Source organism: Antechinus flavipes, chromosome 4 (genome assembly GCF_016432865.1).
Source record: "Antechinus flavipes isolate AdamAnt ecotype Samford, QLD, Australia chromosome 4, AdamAnt_v2, whole genome shotgun sequence".
In the NCBI taxonomy this organism is placed as follows: Eukaryota; Metazoa; Chordata; class Mammalia; order Dasyuromorphia; family Dasyuridae; genus Antechinus; species Antechinus flavipes.
The window spans coordinates 98,734,978-98,760,866 of NC_067401.1; the positions used below are offsets into that span (position 1 = coordinate 98,734,978).

Below are 25,889 nucleotides of genomic sequence, written 5' to 3' on the forward strand. Positions count from 1 at the left end.
AATCTTAGAACAGAAAGACGATAACTAATTGAAACTGTTCTTTCGTATATGAAGAAACTGAAACTCAGAGAGACCAAATGAGTAGCCCAAGACCCTCAAGTTTGAGGACTAGAACTAGAACCTAAAATGTTCAAATCCAGTGCTACCTTTCCTATTTTTCACTTGGCTTCTAGTATTCTATTTTTACCTATTAATGGTTCTATATAATTCAACAATAAATGTAAAAAGTCCTAAAATATCTTTTGAAACTTGTTCTGCTCACACAAAGTCAATGATGACTATTAATAAGGGTAATGATAATGTGAAATAAATTCACATTTATTTAGCACTTTTTAGCTTAGGAAAGTTCTCCATATCCCCATGAAGTGGATAGTGAAAGTTATTATTTTCTCCAAATTACAGGTGAGATAACTATAGTCCAATATAGCCCAATATAACTTAATCATTGTATGATTACTTTATATCTGTTAAAATTTCATTGTTTAATTTCTGGTGAGGAAAATAGTATTACCACTATGCTTGAACCCAGATGTGCTTTTTAATTAGATAAAACTTGATGGAATTATCCAAGAAGATTCTTTTGAATCTGTTTTCTCCTCATTTCTTCTCATTTTTTCTGCATAGGCAAAGCCCCCCCCCCAAAAAAAAATATGAGAACAGATTTCCATTCAGAGGTAGTAGCATTATCTTTACCTAAAAGAGAGCTCATTCTAGACAAAGCAGCATCTACTTTGGAAATTTAACATCAAGGGGTCTGATTGCAATCTCTTTTATTCCACAAGATGGCAGCCATAGCTCACATAGGAAAGTATGCAGGGCTCTTAAGATTGATACTTTTACTTCACAAGAATTGGAAAGATTTTGTCATCACAAATTTGAATGCTTTAAGCAAAGGTCCTTTTCAAAATTGCTCCATATCAGACCCACTTTATAAGACAAAATTTTCAAGTGATTTTAGGAGTGTGTGTGTGTTTGTGTATGTGTGTTGTTCAGTTTGTTGTGATGGATCTCATTTCTAGTCCAAAATGTACCCATTCATTTCCAGAAATACTTTTCTGGGCTTCAGGATTTTGTCTTAAGATATAGGTCAGATAGATTTGTCAGATAGATTCAACCCTTTTTGGGTCTTCTATGATTATACTAGATCAGTTTTTTTTACAGCTCTAATGTACTATTATTGCCTGACATGATATAAAGCAAGATGCAATGGAACTGTATTCATATCAAGTGTGAGGTCAAGAATATACTTTGAAGCTCAAGAATGTATGCAGGGGCATGCTGGTAAATGTATATTAATCAAGTCTCCCAGTTAGAAATGGCTCAAGCATAACCCTTGGGCATTATGAGAAGTTCATGATCTGTTTTCTTGTGTCAGTAACAGAACATTTTAGAATATTAAACATCTGGATTATACAATATAAACAAATAAATAGATGACTGTGTGAATTACTGAATTCAGTTAATTATCCTTTCCATGTACACGATATTCATTCTTATTCTTGTTATCATCTGTGCCTTGACCTCAGATCAATGCCAATTTGGATTAATCATTTAGTCTAGATTTATGATTTCAATCCTTTAGGGAACTCCCAATGAAAAAGTTCCCTCTATCTTTTTTTAACCTCTATTTTTTCTATGTTAATAGTGTGTTATTTTTCCAAATACACACAAAAATAGTTTTTAACATTCACCTTTGCAAAACCTTGTGTTCTAGTTTTTTCTTTCTCTCTCTCCCTTCTTCTTCCCCAAGATAGCAAGCAATTTGATATAAGTTAAACAAATGTAATTCTTTTAAACATAATTCCATATTCATCATGTAGTATAAGAAAAATCAAATCAAAAGGGAAAAATGAGAAAGAATACAAACAAACTAGAACTAGAACCTAAAATGTTCAAATCCAGTGCTACCTTTCCTATTTTTCACTTGGCTTCTAGTATTCTATTTTTACCTATTAATGGTTCTATATAATTCAACAATAAATGTAAAAAGTCCTAAAATATCTTTTGAAACTTGTTCTGCTCACACAAAGTCAATGATGACTATTAATAAGGGTAATGATAATGTGAAATAAATTCACATTTATTTAGCACTTTTTAGCTTAGGAAAGTTCTCCATATCCCCATGAAGTGGATAGTGAAAGTTATTATTTTCTCCAAATTACAGGTGAGATAACTATAGTCCAATATAGCCCAATATAACTTAATCATTGTATGATTACTTTATATCTGTTAAAATTTCATTGTTTAATTTCTGGTGAGGAAAATAGTATTACCACTATGCTTGAACCCAGATGTGCTTTTTAATTAGATAAAACTTGATGGAATTATCCAAGAAGATTCTTTTGAATCTGTTTTCTCCTCATTTCTTCTCATTTTTTCTGCATAGGCAAAGCCCCCCCCCCAAAAAAAAATATGAGAACAGATTTCCATTCAGAGGTAGTAGCATTATCTTTACCTAAAAGAGAGCTCATTCTAGACAAAGCAGCATCTACTTTGGAAATTTAACATCAAGGGGTCTGATTGCAATCTCTTTTATTCCACAAGATGGCAGCCATAGCTCACATAGGAAAGTATGCAGGGCTCTTAAGATTGATACTTTTACTTCACAAGAATTGGAAAGATTTTGTCATCACAAATTTGAATGCTTTAAGCAAAGGTCCTTTTCAAAATTGCTCCATATCAGACCCACTTTATAAGACAAAATTTTCAAGTGATTTTAGGAGTGTGTGTGTGTTTGTGTATGTGTGTTGTTCAGTTTGTTGTGATGGATCTCATTTCTAGTCCAAAATGTACCCATTCATTTCCAGAAATACTTTTCTGGGCTTCAGGATTTTGTCTTAAGATATAGGTCAGATAGATTTGTCAGATAGATTCAACCCTTTTTGGGTCTTCTATGATTATACTAGATCAGTTTTTTTTACAGCTCTAATGTACTATTATTGCCTGACATGATATAAAGCAAGATGCAATGGAACTGTATTCATATCAAGTGTGAGGTCAAGAATATACTTTGAAGCTCAAGAATGTATGCAGGGGCATGCTGGTAAATGTATATTAATCAAGTCTCCCAGTTAGAAATGGCTCAAGCATAACCCTTGGGCATTATGAGAAGTTCATGATCTGTTTTCTTGTGTCAGTAACAGAACATTTTAGAATATTAAACATCTGGATTATACAATATAAACAAATAAATAGATGACTGTGTGAATTACTGAATTCAGTTAATTATCCTTTCCATGTACACGATATTCATTCTTATTCTTGTTATCATCTGTGCCTTGACCTCAGATCAATGCCAATTTGGATTAATCATTTAGTCTAGATTTATGATTTCAATCCTTTAGGGAACTCCCAATGAAAAAGTTCCCTCTATCTTTTTTTAACCTCTATTTTTTCTATGTTAATAGTGTGTTATTTTTCCAAATACACACAAAAATAGTTTTTAACATTCACCTTTGCAAAACCTTGTGTTCTAGTTTTTTCTTTCTCTCTCTCCCTTCTTCTTCCCCAAGATAGCAAGCAATTTGATATAAGTTAAACAAATGTAATTCTTTTAAACATAATTCCATATTCATCATGTAGTATAAGAAAAATCAAATCAAAAGGGAAAAATGAGAAAGAATACAAACAAACAAAAACAAGAACAAAGGTCAAAATACTATGCTTTAATGTACTTTCAGTCTCTCTAGATGTGGATGCCACTTTCCATCATAAGTCTATTAAAATTGTCTTAGATCACCTCACTGTTAAAAAAAAAAGTCCATTAAATTTGATCAATACATAATCTTGCTATTACTATGCATAATATTCTCCTGGTTTAGTTCACTTCCCTCAGCATCAGTTCAGCTAAGTCATTGCAGGCTTTTCTGAAATCAGCCTACTCATCATTTCTTATAGAACAATAATATTCCATTACATTTATATACTGTAACTTGTTCAGCCATTCTCCAACTGATGGGCAGCCATTCAAAGAAATTCCATCTATCAAAACAAAGTGGAAACTGTTCAATTTATAACTTTAGAAAGCTACATGAACCATTGGGAAATTAAGTGATTTGCCTAGGGTCACAAAGTCAGTATGTATCACACATGTATCACACATCATGTTTTCCTAGCTTCAGCACTTTGCTGTGAAACTTGAGTCAAAACCAATTCAGAGAAATCAAAACTCTTAAGTAATTAGAGACAGATTTGCTACTTTTTCATGGTTCAGAAGGCAACTAAGTGTTGCAGTAGATATAGTGCCAGGCCTAGAATCAAGCAGACCACAATTCAAATCCAGCCTCAGATATTCCCTAGCTTTGTGACCTTAGACAAGTCACTTAATTTTGTTTGCCTCAGTTTCTTCATGTATAAAATGAACTAGAGAAGGAAATGGTGAGCCACTCCAGTATGTTTGCCAAGACAACCTCAAAAAGCGATCAAGAAAAATCAGAGATGACTTAAAGTGATTAAGCAACAATAACAAAAAAGCAAAACAATAAAAAAAGAATCTAGCTTCAGAGTAGATGCTGTAATATTTCTACTTTCATTGCTTACTTTAAAGAAAATAATAAATCAATAAACATTTGTTAAGTGACAACTATATACCAAGCACTATGCTAATTAAGAAAGTGAAAAACAATATACTTCAATTTGCATTCATACTTTATCAATTCTTTCTCTGAAAATAGATGGTATTTTTTCATCATGAGTAGTTTGGAATTATCTTGGATCATTGTATTGCTGAGGATTGTTGTCATCAATAGATGATCATTATACAATATTGCTCTTACTGTGTACAATTATCTCCTGGTTCTGCTCACTTCATTCTATATCAGTTCATATACATCTTTCCAGGTTTTTCTGAAATTATCCTGTTCATCATTTCTAATAGCACAGTAGTATTCCATTACAATCATATACGACAACTTGTTGATCAATTCCCCAATTGTTTATCTGATATTTCTAGGCTACTGAAAAGCTGGAAACTTTACTGATTAATACAAGGTGTAATTTTATTAGCACTAAGTTTTAATCTTTAAACTGAGCTAAGATTATAGAAAACCATATAGGGTTAAAAAAATTGTGAGAGAAAGTTTGACATAATGGATAGAATGGTCTTCAGTATCTGAATGACAAGATACTCCAATCCTAACTGTCATACATATTGTTTGTATGATTTTGATGAAGTCACTTCAGTTTTTAGACCTGCTTATTGGACCATCAGTGGCAAAGCAAATACTGATCTGATAAAAGGATTTTCCTTGTCATAAATTCCCTACAAAAATGAGGTCACAGGTCTAGTTCAAAAATAATATTAATAATAGAAGTTATATATTTCCTGAATGAGTAGAATATCAACAAGAAACTTCTATAATGTATATTTATATATTTGATTTTTAAATGTTTCACACAGGAAATAATAGTTTTCCAACCAGAGATATATCTATTCTAATCTAATTTTCTCTATTAAGGAGGATATTGAGGCATTTGTTTACAGTCACACATCTAGATGGTGGTTATTGTCGTTCACTCATGTCCATGACCCCATTTGAGGTATTCTTGGCAAAGATACTAGAGTAGTCTGCCATTTCTTTCTCTAGCTCTTTTGAGGAGACAACTGAGGTAAATAGGGTTAAGTGACTTACCCAGCATCACACATCTAGCAAGTGTTTGAGACAAGATTTGAAGTCATGAAGATGAGTCTTCTTGACTCCACATGTGGAGTTTTCTTGTTGCACAGGGAGAATTGAATTCAGAAGGTAGAAATAACCCGGGAAGAAAAACAAAAATGCAAGCAGTTTATATTCATTTCCCAGTGTTCTTTCTTTGGGTGTAGTTGCTTCTGTCCATCTTTGATCTGAATTAGCTCTCTTTATCGAAGAGATCCACTTCCATCAGAATATATCCTCAAACAGTATAGTTGTTGAGGTATACAATGATCTCCTGGTTCTGCTCGTTTCACTTAGCATCAGTTCATGTAAGTCTCTCCAGTCCTCTCTGCATCCACATTTATCTACTGCACCACCCACCTGCCCTCTAGGTGCTAGAGTTGATACTTAAACAAAGGCCTCCAGTTTGGGATTCTCTCTCTCTCTCTACTACACCACTGTGTATGGTAGTTAGATGGTACAGTAGATAGTGTTGGACTTGGAACTAGGAAGACTTCATTTCAATTCCAGCCTTAAATACTTATTAGCTCTGTGATGCTGGCTAAGACATTTAACCTCTGCCTCAATTTCCTCATCTATCCAAATGGAGTTAATAATAATATCCATCTCCCAGGATTGTTATAAGGATTAGGTGATATGATATTTGTAAAATACTTTGAAAACATAAAGATGCTATATTAATACTAGCTATTATACGATAGATGTTGTAGGCAAAACAATTGAACAATTCTCAGGGTGGGGTTGGGGGGTAAGCATGGAGAATGAAATTGTCTACTTGGTAATTAGACAGACGTATTATTAGAAATTTCTTCCTTATGTTGAACCAAAATCTGCCTTTTTGTAATATTTAACCGTTGGTTCCCTCTTATGTAAACTGTAGGTTAGCCCCACTTCCTGGAAATGAGACTACCCTTCCTTTGTCCCCTATTATTCTATGGATTATATGGTTTCTTGAGTGCAGTATGTGGAGAACAGTTATAGAAGGGAAACTCCCTCTTCTCCTCCTGACTTTCTGTATATCCATTCCCTGAATCCCAGAAGTCTTTTCTATGTTCTTTCAGTGCATTCTGTAGTTTCTTTCTGTAACCAGTAGAGGGTGGTATTTACCTTCCATATTTCTCATACATACAGCATGTGTTAATCATTCAATTGTGATCTATTTATATCTACTTGTTAAAGCAAAATTTAATTCAAGTTTGGATTATATTAAAGTTCCGGTATATTGTAATTGTCCCATCACCTAGTGCCAGAGTATTCCAGTGACCCTCTAATAGTTTCCATCCAAACCTGAAAACAGGAGAACTTAGATTCCCATGACTCAGATATAATGCTTTTAGTAAAATTTGATCTTATAGTTTTGTATAGTTGCTCATTTCATGTTGATGTATGTTTTCAGAAGAAGTCACTAGTACTCAGGGCATAACCATAAAAAATTTTTCTCAAAAATCTTCACAAATTTCACAAATCTATTAGATCAATGGATAGAGTGTTGTATTCAGAGTAGGAAGACATAAATTAAAATCCTGCTTCAGACATTAACTGTCGGATACTGAGCAAATTACTTGGGTCTCTCAGATTCTGGTTCCTTATCTATATAATGGAGATAATAATAACAATGACCTCTCAGAATTATAGGAGGATCAATATGGAAAATATGAATAAGATGTTTTGAAATATTAAAACACCATATAAATGCTATCATTATTATCATCATTACTATTATTTTCATTCAACTATTCCCCAAATGGATCACACCTATGCAAATTCTCAGCTACGACTATACTAATTTTTAGTATTGTATATTAGTATAGTATTGTTCTAATGTCAGATAGCAAATATTCTGCTATGGCTTCCAAGCTCTGCTCTAATAACCACCCACACCAATTTCCTCAAGCTCTAATCTCACATGATCTCACTCTCAGAATACCCTCTCACCTTACCATGCTATCATTTTTCAAAAAGTCTCCTAAATCACCAACCAGTAATCCTAAAGCTTCTCAATGCCTCCCATTCCTAAACTCCAAATACCCTCCTACCTGCCAACTCATTTATCCCTGTGATAGGAGATAGAAGAAAATCTTCTATGAAGAGGCAAACCTTCATTTTCTTTCCCTCTCAGCCCTGGTAGTAATTACTTTAGGTTTTTTCAGAATTTGTGTTTGTATTGAGGCTTAACTCAGCTTCTATTGATTCTTTGCTCTACCTTGTCTTCAGGAGGGAGTATGGCTCATTTTCTTTTCTGGCCAATGAGGAAAGTAAATTTTCTTTGGGTACTGCTTTCTTCCTTCCCTCCATCCTCTTCCCTCTCTGTCTCTCTTCCATCTCTCTCCATCTCTATCTTTCTCTTCTTCCTCCTTCTCACTTTCCCTCCTTCCTTCTCTCCCTTTTTTCCCTTTCTCCCTCTCCCTCCCTTCTCCATCTCCTTCTCTCTTTCTCTGTGTCTCTGTCTCTGCCTCTGTCTGTCTGTCTGTCTGTTTGTGTCTCTCTTTTCTCTCCCTCTCCCTTTCCCCCCTTTTGCTTTTTTTTATCCTTCAGTGCCTAGCTCTGATAATCTTTTTTTTTGGAAATTAGTGGACCATTTTAGAGACTTATTGTAAACTTCCTATATTCATTATCTATTTGCATTTTTATCTTAATAATAAACTAGAAATATTGGCTCAAAGTCTGGGTTTTTAACCATTTGGCATTCCTCCTTCAAGTGGTCTTATGCCTTCATTTAGTATGGTTCAGTATCCCCAAATCTCAAATAATCTGAATGGAGAAGACAAAAATTTTTGTCGTTGTTATTGTTCATTCAGCAATGTCCGTAACTCCACTTGGGGGTTTCTTAGCAAGGATACTGGAATTGTTTGCCATTTCCTATTCCAATTCATTTTACACATGAGGAAACTAAGACAAACAGGGTTAAGGGACTTGTTCAGACTCACAGCTAGTAAGTATCTGAGATTCGATTTGAACTCAGGAAGATAAGTCTTCATGATTCCAGGTCTAGGACTGTGCTTCCAACTACCGGTAGAGAAGAATGCTGGCCCTCAAAAGACTTGCATGTGGCAGGCTCAGTCATAGAAAGCCCTGTTTGTTTTGGCTATGGTCATTTATATAAACAATAAGATTAGGACTTCCATGTTTTCAACTAACCAGGATGTATCTTGGAGCTCTTGCTGTTCATGATCATATATTTGGTAAAGGGACTAGATCTGTGATTTCACAGATATAGAGAACCCCAAGGTGGAGAAGCTCCCTCTACAAGGGCCAGTAACCATTTCCTCTGCAGTGTATAGTCTTAAATAATTGCCTATATCACTGAGATATTAAATGATTTATCCAGGGTCACACAACCAGTATATTTTAGAGATGGATTCAAAAATGTGCTTTGATTCAAGTATGGCTTTCTATACCCAAGTCACACTGTCTCTCTTGAATCAGTTGGCAGCATCTTGATTTACTATGTGACAGTTGCTGATTCATTCTTTAAAAAACAACAACGAAAGCTCTTTTAAAAATAGGAAATTTTTAATGGGAAACCTTCAATGATGACTTTATATATATATGATATATATGTATATGCATGTGTGTATATAATGAACATGTGTGTACATGTATATAAAATACATTGTGATACAAGATATTTTATTTAGATACAGAATACATTCAGATATACCTCTGTATATAATACAGATACACTGTGCATATAATCCATGTTACAGACCACTATATGTGTATATATTCTTTGTGCAACATATATAAAATGATTATACATGTTAAATGTTGTCCATCTGTATATCTATGTAGGCAATAGATTCTAGTTCTAGGCTAGCACATCTATAAGAATGATAGTTGAAAACAAAAAGGGGTGAAGGTTTATTAGTATCATTATATTGACAGCATGCATTTGAAAGTAAAACTAAAGGTACTGATTTTCTCTTGCCCAGATCAGTTAGGGTTTGATTTATTTCTTAGATTTTCCCTTCTTCTCAGATTTACCAATATAGCACCATATCTGAGATGAGTCAAATTCCCTGCCAATTGGTTTTGCCCTGCCAATATATAAATGAACTGAGGTTTAGCAACTTCCCAGGTTCAGAACTTGATTCTTTTGCATGCCCACTGTTCATATTACCTGTGTCTCCTCTTCTTACCTTTTTACTTTCAATGTTTTGTATTATTTTTATGCATTATTCTTCAATGCTGGTAGAGCTAATCTAATAGGGAAAATAGTTATATATCCAAGTCAAAAAGGCCTCTAAGCTGCCTGTTATGAATTGCCCACTGAACTATAAAAGAATGTTCAGGATGTTTCTCCTGATGCTGGTAATCAGTTGAGTAGACATGTTAAGAAGCTGGCCCTTGGCAATAATTTTGGGATACAATTTGAACAAATAATGAATTGTGTGTGTGTGTGTGTGTGTGTGTGTGTGTGTGTGTGTGTGAAGAAAGAAAGTCAAATATTCGTATGAATTACTAGAAAGAGAGAGACTGATTAAAGAGTGATATGGTAGCTGAAAGAATATGAATCAAACGTTTTGTTAAATGGAGTTACTTGGGTGCAGATCATTGAGCAATTTGAGAGTATGTTTTAAGTGCAGATCTTTTAAAACCTGTGCTCATCTTTAGGTGTGGATTCCAGAGGATTTTAATTGCTTTTTAAAGTAAACCTTAATCTTCACTCTATTCTCACTCCAAGACAGAAAGGCAGAAAAAAAGCCATCACAGATAATTAGTAAAAGAGAGCATACCTGAGTAGTTGTCTCATTTTCATATTGTCAGGGCAAAATCATTAAGCATTTGACACATCTCCAACATGGTGCTCATTGGTATAACCAAGAGTAGGAAAGGAGAATCTAGGAAAATAAATAAAGTTTCAAATAATTTGGAGAAGAAAGAACCTATACATTTCTTTTGCTGTCAATATAATGTAAACAAACCTATTCATTTCTATTCTATCCAATGTCTCTATTTCAACTACAATCCTATGAGAGATTATTTTTTTCTAACTTCCAACTCCAGTGCATACATACATATACAAATATGAATTTACAGGGCATTCCAAAAGTCCTACTGAAATTTAAGTTCATTAAAGCTTAATTATTAAATTATTATCATGAAATTATTTTGATTATATTATTTGATCATTATTTGATGATTACTAAATATTTAAACTTATTAAAATAAACTGTACTAAGACTTTTGGATATTTCAAATACAGATGTAAAGAAAACATTACACAATAACATCTTATTTTAAAAAAATACTCTGGACAACATCCAACATTCTTACTCTTTTGAAGTCATTCATTCATGGGGAGTGAGGAAAGAGTGAGTATTATAATGGCATATAAAAACTAGCAGCACAGCCAGTGTGTCTTGTCAGTGAGTTTGAGCATGTGTTAGTATCTACCAGTCCCTATAATGAGATTCTAATTCTGAGGGCAATGATGATGGAGCCCTACAGATGAAGGATATCTGACTGTTCCATTTTTATGACACTTGGTAGGAATAGCATTTATTTTACATAAACTGAGAAAATTACTTTTTCTTTTATGCAGATTTCCCTTTCCTACATCAACTTTCAGAACTACAGTATCATTGGGACTGAAACCTACAAATTAATATCAAATATTTGAGGCCAGAATTAGCTTAGACCAATAATTCAAGGCTATTTTTGGAATATAACAAAATATTTTTGGCTTATAAAAATGCAATAATATGACAATATTTCTGATAAAATTTTAAAATGATAATTATATTATTACCAAAAAAAAGTATGCTAGCCCCTTCTTCCACATTCACCACATTCACGTGGCAGTAATACTGGATCAGGTAACTTGCATGGCAGTGAGAATTCTGCTAAACTTTCAGCATACTAAATTCCCATGGGATGGGTTTTTATTTGACAGGGGAGCCATGCAACAGTTCAAACTCTAAACCACTGCACCAACCAAATCCCAGAGATAACTTTGAGCTCCCTTTTCAGGAAACCATTTCAATCTATGTAAAACAAAAATTCTTTCTACTCCATTAGTAGCCTCCACATGGGAAAGAAAGTGCCCAGAGCAGCATAAGCCAAAATAGAGCCAGAATGTATGCGAGAGAAGGTCCATGACAATTAGAGGAGAGCTGAGAATAGAAGAAAAGTAATTAAAGAAAGCAGCCACTCTCCAGGTTCTTAGGGCTTAACATCACTCCTATTATGGATGACTTCTTTCTTTATACTTATATCTCTACTGTTTATCAGAGTACCTGACACATAATAGATGCTTAATAAGTATATGTTTGTGATTGGTTATTGGAAGAATATAGAATTCAATCCACAGTAATTTAACTGTCTGATTTGAAAAAACATGGTTTCAAGGGAAGAGGTTGGGTGGAAAGATGTTATCTCAGTGCTGGCCAGGAAAAAGGCAATGTTTAAAATAAAGTATTATAAAAATTAGACAGCTTCTACAAAGCAGGTACATTTCCAATATTTTAGACCACTATTCCCAGTTCCAAGGAGATAACATAACTGTTAATAACTTCTTACATATTAAAGTACAAAAAGTTGAGGATATCCCCTGGGCTACCAAACATGCCCTACGAGGAAGCATAATCAGTGTATTATATAGAATCCCCTTTATAAGTAAAACTATTCCTTTGCTGGCTGAAACTACTATCTTTCACTGTGAAATGTCTTTTGAGTGTGCATTATGGTCTGCCCATAATCTTCAATTTAATTAAACAAGCATTTATTAAATTGCCTGCTATGCATAAGAACCAATTTTAGGTGCTAGGAGTACAAAGCAAAGATTAAAATTAAAACAACAACAATGAATAATCTATGTCCTATAGAAATTCACATTCACCAAGGGGGAGATTTTGGGGAGCCATTCAGTTTACATTCATATATGTGTGTGTTGCACATGTTTACATGAACTACAATAATGATCATTTCCCAAATATTTTTTCTCTTTTATTCATTTGTAGTGAAAGACACTTCAGTTCCTCCAGCACCACAACTTCTGCAAGTCAAGAACCATCTTCTGGGGAGCCAGCACTGAGTGCACTTCAACAACAGCTTTTACTAATGGTGGCTCGAAGGACCCAGTCAGAAACTCCAAGAGTACACTGTAATGTCACTGCTCCTAATATTTCAGTAGGTCATATTCTCTAACTATGGGATTATCATAGGGTTTCTTGAGAAGTTAGACAAATTATATCCTAGCTCTCTTTTCAGTGGTAGCATGTGCTTGGCATTTGTGTGATGTTTTTACAATGTAGTTCGGTAGAGAACACTTGACTGACATGTGCTAGAAAGAAAAAATATGTTTTGACTAGAGCTTTCCAAATTAATTTACCTATGGAATGCTTTCAGATTTGAAATAGATTGATGGAGCCCATAAAGATTAGTCTGGAGTTATAAGGCATGAAATATCCTCTGGATAGAAAATTCCACTTATTTTCATACCAAAAAGTTATTGCATATCATAAGTACTTTAGATATAATTATATATTTAATAGAAAGGAAATAGAAATGTTGACATTTTCTCATTCATCCCCTTTCCACATTGTCCAATACAAGATTTGTATGTAGCACAATTTGAGAAATATGAATTTAGATTTTATATGTGTACTTTGGTTTTTACTGCAATAACTACTAATACCAGTAACTTTCTTCTGTGTCCATTAGTATAAAATATACCCATATTTATTAGCAGTTCCTAAAATGTAACGATTTTGCCCAATTAACCTAGATTACTCAGTATCAATCCTATATTTCTCCTTTACAGTGATTTTTTGTTTCTATCTTTTCTTTTTTCCCTCCAAGATGGACAAGATAAATTAGAGATGAACTTAGAGGGAAGACACTGATATTAAAGGGAAATGAGAAGGATTTCTTATGGAAGATATGATTTTTAGCTGGGGCTTGAGGGAAGCCAAGATATTGAGATGAAGAGGGAGAGAATTCCAGCCATGAAGCACAAATGGCGATAGTTCTTGGAGTTAATACATATAGTATGTTGTAAGAAGAATAGCAAGGATATTAATGCCACTAAGTCAGAGAATGCGTGGGATGGGCATGTGGTGGAAACAGGAGGAATAATATGTAAGGAGCTTGGAAAGGTAAGAAAGGTGACACACACACACACATATATACACACACACACATACATAGGATTTTATGTTTGATCCTAGAGGTGATAGGAAGCTATTGAATCTTATTGAACAAGAGGTGACATGATCAGATGCATGCTTTAGGTAGATCAATCGACAGGTAGTTAAGGATGAACTAGAATTGAGAGAAACTTAAGGCAGAAAGACAAACTAGCAGTTCATTGCAATAATCCTCATGTAAGGTATTGAGGGACTTCAATAGGGTCTTTTCAGTGACAGAGGAAAGAAAAGTACACATATGAAAGATGTTAAGAAGGTAGAAATGACAGGATTTGACCAATGATTGAGGGGAGAGGGAAATGAGAGAATGGAGAGTTAAGGTTAACCCATAGGTTGTGAGTATGGAAGGCTGAGAGAATGCCTATGCCCTTGATAGTATTAGGAAAATTAGGAGAGAAGGACTTGGAGAGAAGATGATGAGTTCAGCATTAGACATCTTGGGAAAAGGAGAACTTGGAAAATGATATTCGAAAAGGTAAAAAATTAAAGGATTACAATCTAAAACCACAAATTCAGAAAACCTGAGTGTAACTCTAAAGTAAAAAAAGACACAGATTCTTAACAAAATAGAGGGCTTCTAAGTATTACAGATGAAAATGTCAGAACTGAATAGAAACTTTGAAATGCCAACATGAATCAAGAATAGCATAGAAAATGAGCACCTTTGATTGATTTGAAAAGATCACATAATAATGAATTGTTTTCTTTCTAATAGAGAGAGAAAAAAACGCCCAAGCATCCTCTTAAAACCCTACTGTCTTCAGGGATCTGAGAGAAATAAAATAGGCAGTGACCCTGGAATTTGGGGTGGCTTTTTTCCTACTCTGATCTTTGACCATAAAAAATGGAAAGGGAAAAGGAATTACAATGGAGAAAAGGGGGAAGGACTTTATTACCTTAAATAGTAAGAGTGCATGAGTTAAAGAATATACAGACATGGAGAAAAGGGTTGGGAAAACAGGATCCCATGTACCTCACTTTCATCTAACTCAAGATAAAAAAACTGAATACACATAGAGAGACAAAAGAAGATAGAGAGAGACAGGCAAACAGAGAGTGAACTTAGTTTAGAAATACATAAAACATAACAAAGAAATAGGTGACAACAGGGAGAGGGGAAAGGGAGGTTTAAGACAAAGGGCGAAATAGGTAAAGGGGTATTCATAAACAAACTCCTTACATCAAACTCCTACATCAAAGCACAGAGCCTGAAATGGGAATTAAAAGGTAAGAGAGAGTAAAAACTTATCAGGGGAGGACAAAAGAAAAAAAAGAGAGGTAAAAAATGAAAACAGATCATCTAAAATTATAAATCCTCGTACTTAGTAAATTAGAAATCCTAAATAGTAAGTTTCAACAACTTCTTTATTAAGAAATATGGCAGTAAACAAATAGAACAAAAATGTACAAGATAATAATATGAAAAAATATATACAATAATAATCATATCTCTGTGAATGGAATATATGCACCTATAAAACAGAAGAGAATAGCAGGAAGAATTAGAAAGCAAAATCCAACAATATAGGATTTACAAGAAATATATTTGAAATGTAAAGATTTATGCTGAATTAAAAATAAGAAATGGGCAAAATCTATTTCGCTTCAAAAAAACTTCAGAAAACTGGAATAGCAATCATGATATCACACAAGGCAACAATAAAAATAGGCACAAAAAAAACCAGACAAAAATGATGAACAACACTACAGGTAATGAATTAATATCTTTATTTGTCTGCCTTTCTATCAATCTAATGATTGGCATAGTATCTAAATACATAAAGAGAAAGTTAATTTAATTGCAGGGAAAATACATGGTAAAATTGTAATAGTGTAGAATAAGGTTAAATGCACCCTTTCAGACTTGGATAAATCAAACAAGAAAGGAAGGGAGAATTTAAATACAATTTTAGAAAAGTTAGAGGGAAAAATGATCTTTGGTTATCACTGAATGGGAACAGAAACAAAGTTTGTGTATATATTAGGTATGAATGATACCTTTAAAAAAGTTGAACATGTGAACAAATTCAGAAGAAAGAACACTAAGTATATTATTTAACTACTCTAAAGCAATAAAATTACTTTCAATCAGGAGCATTTGAAGAAAGAAATTGAAATTAAAGACTAAATAATTTAATCCAAAAGAATTTATGGATCAAAGAATAAATCAAAGAAATAAAACAAAATATTAGAAAATAATCATGTTGAGACAATTTTAGGAATTTACCAAAAGTTCATGAGAATGTCACCTGCAGAGGGGAACCTTTGGATTCTACTCTTAAACTTTTGCTATTTCATAGCCTCCATCCAGTTATATTTGATAAATTCAATAACACAAACCTATTATCAGTCTTTACTATTGCTTCATAAAAGACTATCTGCTTGATCTAAAAGTATTATGAGTTTTATTTATCATATATTTAAGAGTGTCTCTTAATTCTCTTCTTCCTTTTGGCAAGGAACTGTTGATCTTTCTATAATTACCTTAGAATAATATTCCCTTTTCTTATCATTATTATTATATGAATGTTTATTAGATTACTTTCCAAATCCATCATATTACTTAGTCTAGTTCCAAAGTATAAATTAAGGCATGTTATTGCCTAAGTTTTACTTGCTTTAAATATGTTCTTCCCATTCACTTTTGATTTGAAGATTTCAGTTTGTCTTTTTATGTATTTGGTAACAGCCTTTTCCTTTTTGATATCTTTTTGATCAGTGATTTTGGAGAGGATCAAATTATGTGTCTGTATTGCCATCATCTAATGATTCAATGTGCCTTCCAGATTCAAGTTTTCAACCTTTGATCTCTATATTTCTTTTGCATACATTAAGCATTTTGTATTTTGGGGAATTTAAAATATATTTTTCAATATATCATTGGAAAAAGATTCCATGAGATGTTCTTTTTTCCAGTGGAGCTATATAGCTTAATGTAACCCTTGAAAATCAAATAATTAACAAGACATTGTAATTTGATTCACCATCATTATTATCATCATTCCTACTTTTCTAATTATTCTTTCCTTTTCTTCGTCTGCTCTGGAATTTCACTAACACATGAATTCCCCTTCTCGAAACATCCCCTCTCAAAACAGATTGGCAATTTGATTATAATTTGTATTCAGAGACAATTGTCCAAGACACTGAGAGATTGAATGATTTGCCTAGGTTTATACAATCACCATGTGCTAGAGGCAAGTCTTGAACCTAAATCTTCTTGACTTTAATCACCCTTGCCATACTGTCTCTCATTATTTTCATTATTATTATCTACAGCTCAACTTACCTCCTTTGGATTTCTTCCTTCTTATAAAATCATTTTTGCTTTTCTTTAAGGATTCTATCTTATCTACCATTAAAAACATATCATGATATCTCTATCACCAACAGATGAGTCTATAAGTATATATTCATATCTTGTAACCATATTTCTATCCTATTTTCATGTTTTATGGTGTGTGAAGAAGTCTCCTTTAGCATTTTAAGCTTTTTTGCTAGGTTATTTTGGGAAGGGCTTATTCCAAAACCCACAAATCATTAGAAGATAATTTTTTACTGATATGATTGAAGCAGCAAAATGGGGCAATGATCAGAGTGCTGGACCTGAAATCAGAAAAAAACAGAGTTCAAATTCATCCTCATTTACTAGCTGTAAGATACTAGACAAGTCACTTAACTTCCATCTGTTTCCCTAACTGAAAAATGGGTATAATAATCGTATCAACTTCCTGAAGTTGTATGTATGTATATATACATGTATATTGTAAACAAGATTTCTACAAGTAATATCTTTGAAAATTTTGATATTATCAAAATTTCTATTCAGCAAAAGTAAATGTAAATGTAAAAACATGTGAAGGAAGTCAACTCTTCCTTCTGCTTAAATATTTGATGGCGCCTGCCAGAAGAGAAATTGTCAATACAGAGTGACTCCTTCACTATTATAAAACTGTTCAGAGGATGGACTGTGCTCAGAAATTAGTTTTCTGAAAGTTCCACAGAATTTTCTTCTTAATTTGTTGATTCCTTTTTAACTTTATTTAGCTGTTTAATGCTCTCATTTTGAAATAGTAATGCTACCCTTCTGAAAAAATTCATTCAACTCAGTTAACTATATTTGCTCATAAGAAAAGTTTGGCTTTTCAGTGAATACTAGATCTTTGATAGGAAATCTTAGGGTCTTTTCATTGAGAACTACTCAAATAATATAATTCAGAGGTCTGTTTTAGGGAGAAACTCACCATTTGGATAATTTAAGATATTTTTGGATGATCTATTCCAACATAAATCAAATTTTTAATATAAATTTATCTTTGTAGATAAAGAATCTACAAAGTAATAGAGCAGCTGCCCTTCCAGAGTTCGTTGATCATTTAGGGTAGATAAATGAAATATTTATTCAATACTCAATGTCTATTATTAGGAATACAAAAACAAAAATGAAACAATTTATAACTTAAGAAACTCACTTTATATTAAAGGAGACAATATCTATCCATGTGAACATATGCAAAATAAATGTCTAAGTTTTTTTTGGGGGGGAGGGGAGTGAGGCATTTATAGCTGGGGGAAGGAGAAGAGATCTCATGCAAGAGATACTATTTGAGTTGAGATTTGAGGGAAATTAGGCTTATGTGCAATGTCTGTTTTCTCACTGAAGGTTTAGCATATCATTTTATGATTCTTCTCTTATCCTTTCGATGGATGAAGTTTAGAATTATTTTGATTTTAATATTGATTTTGATGAAACACTGAGCTGCTTTTATGTACACATTTTGTAACCTGCTATATAACTATAGTTCTACCACATCGCTGGTTAACTATCACAGGAATATACTTTATACTGTGAATCTTTTCCTTTGCCCTTAGTTGCTGACCTCTTCTGATCAGCATCTCATCAGCATGTCATAATGATGTCTTTGAGAGCAATAAAATGCAACCCAGAGAGCTATTTATTCCACTACTACCACCTTCTCTTCCCCCCAGATTGAAGAGCTGTCGAACTTCTTTCTCTTCATCCCTTGGTTTCTTTTCCCCTATATTTAGATCATCTGCTGCTTGCTGCCCCTGTCATTGCTCTTAATTGCCACAACTGTGGATGTTCTCATTGCTGGCATCTGTTGTTCCCTTCCCTCCTCTTTTTTTCACTTTTCTTTGTTCTAGTTTCTTTGGTCACTTGTCACTTCTTCATGCTTTTCAGCATAGAAAGGCTGACCTTTATAAGCAACACCAGTCAATCAGAGAATTCATTTTCTTTTGTTCAGGTAACCTACCAATCACAGCCTATCAAGTGTGATCTTAAGGTCTTTTCTCTTGTCAGCTGTTAGGTTTTTCTTGGCACTCAAGAGGTGCTTCTTTGCCTACAAAGGAATTGGGGAGACGTGTCTTACCACCTTCTTGTTTCCCACCCCTACTTCTGGAGACAGAGCTATCATAGAAGTCTGAGGGTTCTAAGAATTTTATTTCATAACTGAACTTTGATTTTACTTTATTTCTGCATTGAACCTTTCTGTCAATTATAGAATCAACAAAAGCTAGCAAGATTTTGTTTAAAGTTTACACGGCACTTTATATATTATCTCATTAGATAATGACTCTATGGGATTCATAGAGTCAATGCCATGATTATTCTTTCTATAGATAAGGAAACTGAGGATGATATAGCACCAGAAATGGACCTGGGATCTAGAAGAGCGGAAATCAAACCCATCCTCAAACATTTTTTTTAGCTGTGTGACCCTAGGCAACTATTTTATCTTTGCTTTAGTTTTTCTCATCTATAAAATGGGGATATTAATAACACCCATCTTCTTAGGTTCCTGTGAGGAAAAACTGACATGATAACTATAAAAACACTTTTAAAACTTTAAGTCATTATATTAATGAAGATGAGCATGATAATGATAGTGATGAGCATGGTAGTGATAAAAGTTGCTTAGAAAAAAACAACTAGGATAGACAACAGTGGATAGAGCTCTGCCCCTGGAGTTAGAAGGACCTGAATTCAAAGGCAACCTCAGACATTTAAGACACAAGACTACTTGTGTGACTCTGGACAAATGTTAATTGTAGAATCATGAGGACCTGAGTTCCAATCCAGCTTCAGACATTTGAAGTGTACTAGCTATATGGCCCTAGACTTAGCCCTGATTGACCCTCCCCACCCCCCCAAAATTAAAAATGTTTGTTAAGGCAGGATTCCTACTCAAGTCTTTATGATTCTAAGTTCAATTATGCCCACTTAACTGAAATAAGCAATATCCCACTTATTCAGAAATGACATATTCTATAATATTATCTCTTTAAAAGATAAACTAGACTCTGCAAGCAAGATAAAAAGCCTCTGAGTGACTGTATTAGTTATCACTAGCATGTAAATTAAATTCATGTAATTTGCTTACCTCAGAAACTCCTAGGCCCTCATTCAGAGCCAATTAACTTTTATTTGCATGAAATTCTAGTAAGTTTTCATATTGTTTCCTAACACACTTCCTATTAGAAATAAGAAATTAAAATTAAAACTGAGAAGATTCAGCAACGTTCAAGAGAATCAGTTGACAATTTGACAGGAATTCAAAAAATTTAAATCAACTCAAAATTTTAAGTTTCTTAGTGTTGGAATCACTAAGTACTGCTGATAATGACAAAATGAAACAATTTCTGCCTACAAGGAGCTTATGTTATACATAGAAAGACTCTTTTTAAAAATCAGACCAAAAAACTTAAAACTTAGATATTGATTGGGCTATTAAGGATAAGGACAACGAGTTTCAAGATACTTCCAGAGCAAAGCAAAATAAAGTTATTGACACTCAAAGTGAGTAGTGTGAGACAAGTAAATACCAATTTTTATTCAATATGCATCATTTAAAAAGTCAGAAAAATGAGTATTCTATTTTAGGAATATTACTATCAACAAAGTTTTAAAAATTATTTATGATATTTAAAAGAATAAATTTTTGTTATATGGAAAACTGACTTTTGTAAAATGGCAAATGAGATTACTATAATTCAGAGATCATTTCAAGCATTGTCTCATTAAGATTTACTATATCAGACTTTTATATTTATTACAAAGTTGGGAAGTTAAAGGTCAGAAAAACTGAGTCATATTTTCCCAGTATTATTAATTATTCCTATTACTGTATGTATTATTTAAAAGAATTCCTTTAGTACCATCTCATCATGGAAATGTGCCAATTCTATCTTTCAGCAGCATTTCCTATATCTATGTTCATTATTTTGTTGTTCAGTCATTTCAGTTGTGTTCAACTGTTCATAATCCCATTTGGATTCTTTTTTCTTTTTCTTTTTTGGCAAAGATACTGAAGTGTTTTGCCATTTCTTTCTCAAGCTCATTAGACAGATGAGGAACTGAGGAAAACAGTGTCAAGTGACTTGCCCAGGGTCACATGACTTGTGTCTGAGGCCAGATTTGAATTCAGAAAAGTTAAACTTTTTGAGTTCAGGTGGGCTGAGTCTATCCGCTGTGCCACTTAGTTGCCCTTGTTTAGTACTAGCCTAAATTTGATGATTGAGAGAGTAAAAGTATTCTCCCAGGCAACAGAAATGCTCAATCACATTTCAGCAATATATTAGTGCAACTCACTATTTAAATAATGTTCTTCCATAATGTTAAGACTTTTTATAATCCTCAAATGTTAGTAGAAATATATAGGGCATCTATTTCAACTATTGTAAAATGAAGAAACTGAAGGCAATGGTGATCTGAACATCATTGCTCACCTTTGTCTGTATATTCATCTTTTTCTTAAAACAGTTTCTTAAAGCAAATCACATTTCTCAACTGGTCAACAAATACCATTTAGCATTTGCTATTTCAGGCACTGTGCTAAGCAGTGGAGATACAAAGCAAGACAAAACCATCACTAACTTCAAAAAATAGATATTTTAATGGGGGATACAGCATGTAACTAGATACATACATACACACAAAAATTCATAAAGAGCCAATGGTAGATAACCTAAAAAGGGAAGGTCTTGGGTAGCTAGGTGGTGCAGTGGATAGAATACCATCCCTGAAGTCAGGAGCACCTGAGTTCAAATCCTGGCATGTTCCTTAACCTCAATTGCCTTAGCAAATAAAAAAGAGGAAGGTCTCCTACAGAAAGTGGGCTTTGAAATGAAGTGAAGGAGCAAATATCAAGGGGAAATAATAATCCAAGGTAGAGAGTCTTGTGTCCTGTCAAGGAAAATTCAATAGGCCACTGTAGACAAGTGATCTTTAGAAAGGGGTCTGGGTGTGAAGAACTTTAAATGCCCAACAGAAATGTCTATATTTTACTCTAGAGATAAAAATAGGGAACCATGGAAGCTCATTGAATGAAGGAATGAAATGATCAAACCTATATTTTAGAAAAATCACCTTGGTGATTAAATAAAGGGTGGATTGGAGTAGAGAGAGACTTGGACCTGACTCATTCAGTTAGGAAGCACAGTCCCACAGGTGGTTCAATGGGCACTGAACTTAGAATCAAGAAGTCCTGAGTACTAGTCGCAGACACTTCTTGGCTATGTGAACCTGAGAAGACACTTGTCTGCCTCAGTTTCCTCAACTGTAAAATGGAGATGGTGATTGCATCTACCTCCCAGGATTATTGTGAAAATAAAAATTTTATAAGATGCTTAGCACAGTATCTGTCAATAGTAGGTATTTCATAAATGCTTATTTCCCCTTCCTTTGCTACTGAAGGAGACTGGTAAGAAGGTAAGTTGCCTTCCAAGGGAGTGGTGATGAGGGCCTGAACTATGGTAGTAAATGTGTGAATGTAGAGAAAGAATTGTATGTGAGAGAAGGTAGAAATGACAAGATTTGGCAATGTATCAGATATGAGAAATGAAGTGAGGAGTGAGTGATGACATCAATATTGTGTCTTAATAAATAGTTAAAGAAGATAAGTTAAGTTAAATAAATAAATTAGTTAAGAAAGGAGAGATAATGAGTCTTATTTAAGATGTGTTGAATTTGAGAAGCTTATTGGTTATCAATTTCAAGATGTCCAGTATATAGTTGGGGATGGCTGATTATTACAGCTCAGAAGAGAGATTAGTATTTTTACTTTCTACTTGTAGCAAAGAAACAATTTTTCAAACTTAAGGTACTATATATGTGTAATTTGTCACATTTTCATGTATTTGTTTGGTTCTGTCTTAAATTTTACTTATGAGTTACAACATATTGTAATCTCTCAATGAAATTTAAGTTCCTTGAAGTTCCAGAGAATTTAAGTTCTTTGAATAAGGGTTGTCCTAATTTTTGTATTTATGTTTCCAGTACCTAGTACCTGGAACGTAGAAAACACTGAAGAAATAAATGTTTGTTTGTTTATGGATTACATATCAATTAAATAATTTTCCATTATTTCAATATTTCCAAATTCCAATAATTGATATTATGTATCAATTAAATAATTTCCAAAACTTCAAAGTTTTCTATTATTTCCACCAAACATCAACTTAATTCTTATAGTAATGTCTCATTTGGTGTGTGGCTAACATTGGGTTCTTAAAGGATATACCAGCAATGCCCAATTCCTGGAAAGGTTTGTTGGGGATAGTACTTATACTGACAAAATCAAAGATCCTTAAAAGAGCAATTAGATATCTGACTGCATTTCTAAACAAATCCTATTAAAAGATTATGTTGCCAAATTCTCGTGTTATACAAAATTGTTTTTGTTTGTAGTTTCTGTCTTTAATTGACAGTTGTATATTGATGAGATAAATTATTGGCATAATTTCAGGAATATATCATTAGGTCTACAAAAATCATTTGCTTTGGTAAGAAATATTCTACCATCAATTAGAACCTCTATCTTATCTTATCCACTTTATGAGAACATATTCACAAAAAACTCTGAAACTGAACATCTGTTTTTATATTTTGAAGTTTCAATTTCTGCTCAAAACAATAATATGGCAATGTGAATCCTTCTCTTTATTGTTTCTTCTCTATTTAAAAGCATCTGAGTCAAGACCTGGAAGAATCTTCATGCTCCTCAGCTCCCAAAAAATTTAACCGAGAACAGTTTTACAAATTTATCATTTTTCCTGGCAAGTGGATTAAAGTCTGGTATGATCGACTTACCTTGTTGGCACTGCTGGATCGGTAAGTCCCTGCTCATATTAAGGTACAACAGAAATATCTAGTAAGTGATATTGAATTGCACCCTATTTAAAGGAAGAGTACGAGATGCTCCTGGGAACCCCAGGAATGTTTGAAAAATATATGCCTCCTTTGCCAAAAACTCAAAACTTAGACAAAAAGATCATGAAAGTTTAAGAAATAATGTGGTTTAGTAATTAGTACCGTACATTTGGGAATGGGACTTTCTAGAATTATATTACGGTAATGTGGTTGGTCTGTCAATGATATTCTATGGTACTTTTTGATCAAAAAGAATCATGTATACCTTTTTGGCTTCAATTTCCCTAAAAGAAAGCAAGGGATTTCAAGTGGTCTGAAGAAAGGCACTCTATAAATCAGTCAGATTGTGAGGTCTCCCCTTAGCTGTTCTGAGCATTTGCTAGATCAGTCTGCTGCTTCATGTAATACCAGGTTCAGTTTCTGAATCTGTGCTAACATTGGTCTACTCCAGTCTTAAAGAGGGTTGCACATATTTTTTGCAAAAATATTTGGCAGCCCTAGAGCATCATAGTAAAGAAAAGTGCTTGACATGGGGAGTGGGAAGAGGAGACCTGGGGACAAAGAGAAGTCTTATGGCAAATGGAGGTGTGGCGGGGGCAGCCTTAAATTTGTTGTCTCACTTTTGAGAAAATGAAGGTGAAATTACTTTAAAATTTTCCTTTTTCCTTTTCCTCATTGGTTCATTTTTTCTCTTTTTCTTTATCTAATCTAAAGAACAAAGTGGGAAGTAGATAAGACAGTTGTCTTGTTTGGATATAGTTATTTACATATTGTCTTTCCTCTTAATACTACTTTTCATTTATACTGTGTATATCTTTGATATTCAACTTACTGCATATTATCTCACTTATTAGGATATGACCTTCTCAGGGTTAGAGAGTGCCCTTTTCCTATTGGGGTAGAGCAAGATTGATTAGCATAGTGTGTCATATAATTAGCATTTAACAAATAATTCTTGATCATGATAATGAAAAAGAGGGAGAAGGAAGATCTGGAAAAAGAAAAGGAGGAGTAGAATCAACAATAACAAACTTTTCATCTCTTCTGCAGAAAAAAAGGCAAATGACTTTGAGTGTGGAGAAAGGTATTCTATAAATCAGCCAGAGAGTGAGATTTCCTCTTGATTTTTTGGGGAAGATTTTGCTAGATCAGTCTTTAGCTCCTCATGTAATTCCCAGTTTAGTTTCTAATAATGATGGTAATGATTTAGAGTAGAGTTGGAAATACCATAGTGTTTCAAATAATTTTCTTATTTACAGCAAAGGGCAGAAAGGATAGTAATACAAAGGTAAAGATAAATATTATGGATGAATTGATTTCCCAATTATAATACTGTTTTACAAATGTGTGGTGCTATTACCAAACCTATCCAGTGAAATGCTAAGATTTCATAGTTAAATACTAAGCAGGAGACAATGCAGTAAAAGCTGAATGCTTGTTCAGTTGTATCATGTCCCCCAGTGACTATCCTTTTCAGAGTAATTTAATTGTGTGATCACATACTTAAAAACCATAGTACTACAAAATTAGGATTGTAAATATCAGTACTGAAATGTCATAAAATAGAATGATAATGACCTTTTTAGCAACACTAGTTTCCCAAGGGATACTCACTTAAAAGGAATGTTTAACACTTAATAATCCAAGATCATATCTTTTGCTTGAACATTTCATATAAGCATATTATTAATTTTATTTTTTCAATATTGATATCAGCCCTGATCTTTCACCTATATAAACATTATTATGTGTTTTCTAAGTCCATTTTTAAATAGTCAAAGTTAAAAGGACACATTTTGTTCAGAAATTTAAAACCTGAAATGTAACTGTTAAAAATAAAAACATTATAAAACAGAATTTTAAGTGTTTTAACTTTCCTAGCTTTACTCAAGGTAGTATAGTGGAAAGAATGAT

The 25,889-nt window shown here is 33.4% G+C and overlaps 1 protein-coding gene across 2 annotated transcripts in view; it reads left to right on the forward strand.

The window, feature by feature from the left end:
• PCNX2 (pecanex 2) overlaps nt 1–25,889 on the forward strand; it is a 380,127-nt gene that overhangs the window by 69,663 nt on the left and 284,575 nt on the right. For both annotated transcript variants that reach the window (XM_051993594.1, XM_051993595.1), the window contains exons 9-10: nt 12,617–12,785; nt 23,791–23,936. In XM_051993594.1, coding sequence (XP_051849554.1) covers nt 12,617–12,785; nt 23,791–23,936 — 315 coding nt within the window. The remainder of the gene's footprint in view (nt 1–12,616; nt 12,786–23,790; nt 23,937–25,889) is intronic.